This window comes from Channa argus, chromosome 17 (assembly GCF_033026475.1).
Source record: "Channa argus isolate prfri chromosome 17, Channa argus male v1.0, whole genome shotgun sequence".
Lineage (NCBI taxonomy): Eukaryota > Metazoa > Chordata > Actinopteri > Anabantiformes > Channidae > Channa > Channa argus.
In genome coordinates, this window is record NC_090213.1 from 7224795 (window position 1) to 7230779 (window position 5985).

General features: G+C 40.5%; 1 protein-coding gene across 1 annotated transcript; it reads left to right on the top strand.

Moving 5' to 3' along the window:
- Positions 1–1650: 1650 nt before the first annotated feature.
- Positions 1651–5005, top strand: rdh14b (retinol dehydrogenase 14b). The gene is made up of 2 exons (XM_067481637.1): positions 1651–2215; positions 3350–5005. Exons 1-2 carry the CDS (start codon positions 1862–1864, stop codon positions 3965–3967), a joined length of 972 nt encoding a protein of 323 aa, XP_067337738.1. The 5' UTR covers positions 1651–1861; the 3' UTR covers positions 3968–5005.
- Positions 5006–5985: the final 980 nt, after the last annotated feature.

The window sequence follows — 5985 nt, forward strand, 5'->3', positions numbered from 1 at the left end:
CCCTGAAATAAACGGGAGCTGTTACCCAACTGGAGACAATGGAGACGAGCCAAGAGGAAGTGAAGTAACTAGTCGACCACATGCAAAACTTTGATCATTGTTGTCTGCACTAGAGAAACATAAGGGAGGAGGGTTGTTAAGACAATAAACCTCGCTGCTAGGAATCACACTGCACTTCCAGACATTGAGTCCTTTCTAATTTTTTGATGCATGTTTGAATGCATCATATATTGCAAAGAGAGATTGTAAATCACAATGAATAAAACAGATGGAAGATCCTGTTCTACTTTATGTATGTCTGTATACAAGGTAGGTCATATTTGGCTAGGGTACAAGGCACAAACAATAATTTTTTTCATCACATTTTAGCTAGAATTTACTAATAAAATAATAGAATAATAGTCTAATACAGCAGTAGAGTAATAAACCCAGCTACTAGACATTATTTATTAGTAAGAAAAATTCTCATCAGCTGATGCCTCAAGAACTGCTAGTTTTCCTAGGCTCTATTATCAGCCTTTGTTTAGAATCTCCATTTCCCCTGACCAGAGCAATTTGAGCTAAGACAGCTTTAGAGAATATAAACTTGGCAAATGTATGTGCAAGAGTGGTTTCCCTTAAAGTGCTTGGACTTGGATCTGATAATTCAGAGAAAATTCTCAGTTGCTCCACCTAAAGGCTGTCAGCACCAGTTATGGGAGAAAGCAGTACTGAAAACACTCTTACTAACGTCAGTTTTACAGGTCAAGCACCTTGAATTCTCTTGAGGGACTTTCAACAGAAAATGACTTCAACCATAAACAAAACCATGTTTGGACTTATTTTAAATCCTCCACTGCTCATCGATTACTTTGGCAAATTCCAAAAAGACATATTTTGTCTGAAACATAAGCCAATTTATTTTTGTTAGGGTTTTCCCCATGATTTTTCCATGACTCCCACAACGCTTTAATAATTCCCATTGATGCAATCCCTACCCCTCAAGCCCCAGAACAGAAACTATATTTATTTGAATTTTCCAAATACAGATTTTTGTTTTTATGTGGTTTTCTGAAAAATACCGGGGAAGGGGTATCTCAAGGGTACTACTCTTTATTAGAAAGCAGTGGTCAGAAATAACTGTTTATGATTTGTTGCAGTTTCACCAAAAAACATTTTCTGTCTACATTCTGTCCACTGTCGGTAATTTAAAAACATGTTAGAGGGACAAAGATATAACTTAATATTTCTTCCTTGTTCCTGGGAGTAGTTTCACTCAAGGGACATTGCGCTTTGCTTCACTGGAAATGCTCAGACCAATTGGTATAGGCTGGATTTTGAAATACATTTTTAAAACTGCACTCTATCTTCACAAACATCCCCACCTTGTGCCACAGGAGATTACAGAGTTCAAGCCTGGTCCTCTGGGTATGTGTGTATTTGTCTCCACCTAGTGGTTGCTTCACATAAATTGCCCTGCGAATGTGTAATAGCTTCATTCAAATATATACTACGCCGAATTGCCCGGATAGCACCTCTCTTTATAAATGAACACCTATATAATTTTTTCATATTGTTAAAGTTTTTCAGACATAAGTGGGTCTAGAACTGATATATGGGGGAATAGGGTTCGGTTAAAAAAAAACCCTGCAATCCGGAAGTATTTACTTTTGCTAGCTTAGCTCGCTAACATTAGCTGCTACACCGAGGCTTTGTGGCCGTAGACCTCTTTGTTAGTTGGGGTGTTAAAGTCAATTCTTTTCACTAACGTTAAATTGTGTTTTAGCTGTTAAAATATTAAGTGCAACACTGCTCGTTAAGTTCACACGTTTGTGCTCATGTAACTAGTTCCGGGGTCATTTTCTAACAGTGACCTGTTTACATGTCCGCTGCGGTGCTAATCGCCGCTGTTGTCGGCGGTGCGGTTTTCTTCATCATACGCCGCTTGTTCCCACAGCAGAAAGCCGCGATGCTGCTCCGGTACCCAGCGGACACTATGAAAGGAAAGACGGTCATCGTGACGGGGGCCAACAGCGGGATAGGGAAAGCCCTGGCCGGTGAGCTGCTGAAGCTCCGCGCTCGGGTCATTATGGCCTGTCGGGACCAGCAGCGCGCCGAGGAGGCAGCCCAGGACATCAGGACACAAGCGGGGCCAGAGCAGGGGGAGGTGGTCATCAAACACCTGGACCTCGCCTCTCTGACATCAGTTCGGCAATTTTGTGAAGAAATTAATCAGGTGAGGCACGTTTGTAGTTAGGAAGGTTTGAACTGTGAGGGGTGACAACGCTGCTGATGTCATCTCCAGCACGAAGGATGTCAAAAAATAAATAAAATCAAAAAACTGTCCGTGGTGCTGAACTCACGTATCCCACCCGAACACACAGTTAATGGACAGGTTGAACGTGGCCTCTTGGGATTGTGTTAATCAGCGACCCCGCGTTATAATGGTGGGGGCCTTTTATGCAGCGTTGCTCCCTATGCACACATTGACACACACCTTCACACACTGATGTCTGCCATTCAAACAGCTCACCTGACCCACTGGGAGCAACTTGGGGTTCAGTGTCTTGCCCAAGGATACTCATGGAGTTGAACCACTGAGCCTGTGGTCCAAGGATGACTGCCTTACCCACTGAGCTACAGCCGCACAGGCTCCACGATCAAAATCTTTGAATGGACCTTGATCAATATGTTGTGCATTTTAAGTTATTAATAGTGAAAAAAATGCCTGGCTGATTCATATAGAAACAATTATTTGGAGCCGGAGTTACATAAGATTGCAAATACTAACAACTGTTCTACTCCTCTATTTGGACAGTGTTTTAGTAGTATTATCGGTAGCACGGTAATACACTTATAGCCTGCATACACCTTCTTTGAACACCCTTTAGTCTTAACTGTTGGTAAACTCTGCAAATAGTGTATTTGTAAATCTATACAGTATAAATAAGAAATGGGTATTGTTGAAAAAACAGATTTAGAATAGTCTGCGTGCATGTTTTACCGTGCTTCCAAAGACCTGCACAAAGAGAACCAACATGTCTTCTAGCACAGTTTTTGTGAAATATTACATTACTTGTTTACCTTTTCTTTGTTATAACGTCACATTTGCCTCCCACGACCACTGGGTGTCTCAGGGGTTTAAGAACACATTTTGTTGTACTTTGGAATTTATTAACTTGGACTGTTTCTAACAAAAGCCAAAAGCTTTTTTAAATTCACAAAATCTTTATTTCTTGCATGTAATGCCTAGACCGAATTTGATAAAAAAACAAACAAAAAAAAAACAAAGTAACAGATTCCTTTGTTAACATTGGTTCACTTTTGTTCAACTTCAATTGAATTTGTGGAAATTTCTCTGACTCATTAGGAGGAGTCCAAGATTGATGTGCTGGTCAACAATGCAGGCATCTACCAGTGTCCCTACACAAAGACGGAGGATGGTTTTGAGATGCAGCTGGGTGTGAATCACCTTGGTCACTTCCTCCTCACTCACCTGCTGCTGGACCTCCTGAAGACTTCAGCTCCCAGCCGTATTGTCGTAGTCTCTTCCAAGCTTTACAAAAACGGTCACGTCAACTTTGATGACCTGAACAGTGAAAATAACTACGACAAGGCTTTCTGCTATAGTCAGAGCAAGTTGGCCAACCTCCTGTTCACTCTTGAACTGGCTCGTCAGCTTGAGGGCACAGGGGTCACAGTCAATGCTCTCACCCCAGGCATCGTGAGGACCGGACTAGGGAGGCATGTTGAAATCCCTCTCCTGGCAAAGCCGTTGTTTCACCTCGCTTCGCTGGCTTTTTTCAAGAGTCCACTGGAGGGGGCCCAGACTCCTCTTTATCTGGCCTGCTCCCCAGAGGTGGAGGGAGTGTCGGGGAAGTGTTTTGCTAACTGCGAGGAGGAGGAGTTGATGGCTAAAGCTACAGATGAACAGGCAGCCAAGAGACTGTGGGACATTAGCAGGAGGATGGTTGGACTCGCTAACTGAGCAGACTCCTGTTCTGTAAATGGCAGTTTAGGGGACTTGTCCACTGTGCAGAATAATTTATTTCAACAGCTGCACCTTTGTTCTGTGAGAGATGGCTTGTGAAAACAGTAGTTGCCACTTTGGGAATAAAGTCTTTAATTGCCCAACATATTGAAAAAAAAGAAAATTGTGCCAGTATATTGTGTAAAGTGTCTATGAAAAAAATATGAATTGGAGATTTACACTTTTATTTCTTAGTAGCAATACCTAAGAGGATAGTGTGGTAATTAATATTGCAAAACCGTGTATCTGGGTGTGACACCATCAGAGTTTCTTCATGGGCTCTGGAGGGAGCATGCCACAGAAGACATTATACAACACTATTTACATGATGAGTCAACTGATGTTAATGTTTAAAATTGGTGGAAAACCTCATTAACTGTAGAGGAGGTTTTTCATTCCAAAAATATGCTGAAATAATATCTTAAATTGCCCCGTCCCTGGCTCCTGTGAGGTTATTAACATAAAACCAGGACAGCCCTGCTCTCCTTCTTTCTTTATGTCAGTGGCCAAGATTCACACATCACGATCAAAGAGACTTCATCTCTTTATAGCTTTCATCAAAGCCAAGCTGAGCTGTCACATTTTCCTCCATTGTGAGGTCACATTATTGCTTGTGCTGTGCAAATCCTCAGAGCGAAGTGCAGAGCATATCCAGTTCTGGTTCAGCTTATTGTATTCGAATGCAAAATTTGTGCACACTATAGCATGTATTTTGCAGTGTAAAAAAGAAAAGGTGAATGGTAGCTGTGATAATCTACTTTACCCCCTTGATGTGTTTGAAGTGTAAATGCTCTCTGCTGTGTCTGGAGGAGGTGGAACAATAAGGTCGACAATGCAGATCAGTGAGATGATGCTGCACCATGACTCCCTCTTGCAGATGGATTCAATCTCACGAGTAAATCCTCTCACATCAGCAGGAAGGAATTAAAGGAGATGTGGTAACATTATAGTGCAAAAGTCAAATGCATGAGAATAAAAAGCTATTTTCTGGAATAACTGAATATGTCGTTTCAGTACTGTATGCTAATAGAGCAGCTGTTTACAAAGAGCCTCGACTATAGACAATGAGCTTACAGCGGCTTTCATTTTTGTTTTGTCTGCTGATTGTTTTCACAATGAGTCATCAGAAACTACATAAAAATGTACATCTAAACCCCAACATGAAACTTGTTCAAAGATACAGCTATTAGCGGACAAAATTTTTGTATAGTTTTACTATGTTTTTAATTTGTTTTGAAATTGAAAAAAATAATAACTTTGCCCCAGGATATAACATATTGATAGGTAATTTTAATGCAGAATCATTTTCAATTGACTAATCACGTCAGACCTAACCAAATACCAGAAATCTCAAAAAGGACTGATTTTGATAATTAACTAAATCTATACCTTACAAATTGTAATTAAATACTGAAAACTTTCCTTGCGGATCCAGAGTCAAAAGGAAAACGTGAAACAGATCTCTCTTGACAATGATACCTTGAGTCACAACGAGACTAACCTGTTTAAATACAGAAATAATAGTTTTTAAATAATGTCTCACATTGTCCAGGTCTCATAGTTATTATAGCTGTTTAATGTGTCATTTGACATTTAGTCATATTATTTACTTGTTTTTTGATGATGACTCACTGGGGAGCACAAATAAATTTCTTCTCTTTGGGTTTGCCAATGTTGGCCAAAAATTGTTTTTTTTTTTCAACTAGATTGTTTTTAAATTCATAACAGCAATTTAACCTGGGCTTCATAGTGACTCAGCAGGCAGGCACCACGTTGCTGCAGCAATGTGAGTTTGGATGTGGAAGTATCCCCCCTCTCAGTTCAGTCTCTCAACCTAACATTCAGCAGATGTGTAGCTAACTCATATGTGACTTTCCCTAAAAGCTGAGAGGTGTTTCAACACATCTCATTTGTGCATTCATACTTTAAATCCCCACTCAGCTGTTTTTGAACATTAAAGGAGAGCTGGGAGCATG

Bases quoted from the DNA above. Each gene is read 5' to 3' on its own strand.
- rdh14b (XM_067481637.1), top strand. From the start codon at position 1,862: ATGTCCGCTGCGGTGCTAATCGCCGCTGTTGTCGGCGGTGCGGTTTTC. The intron at 2,216-3,349 runs GTGAGGCACGTT...CTGACTCATTAG, and splicing joins TTTGTGAAGAAATTAATCAG to GAGGAGTCCAAGATTGATGT.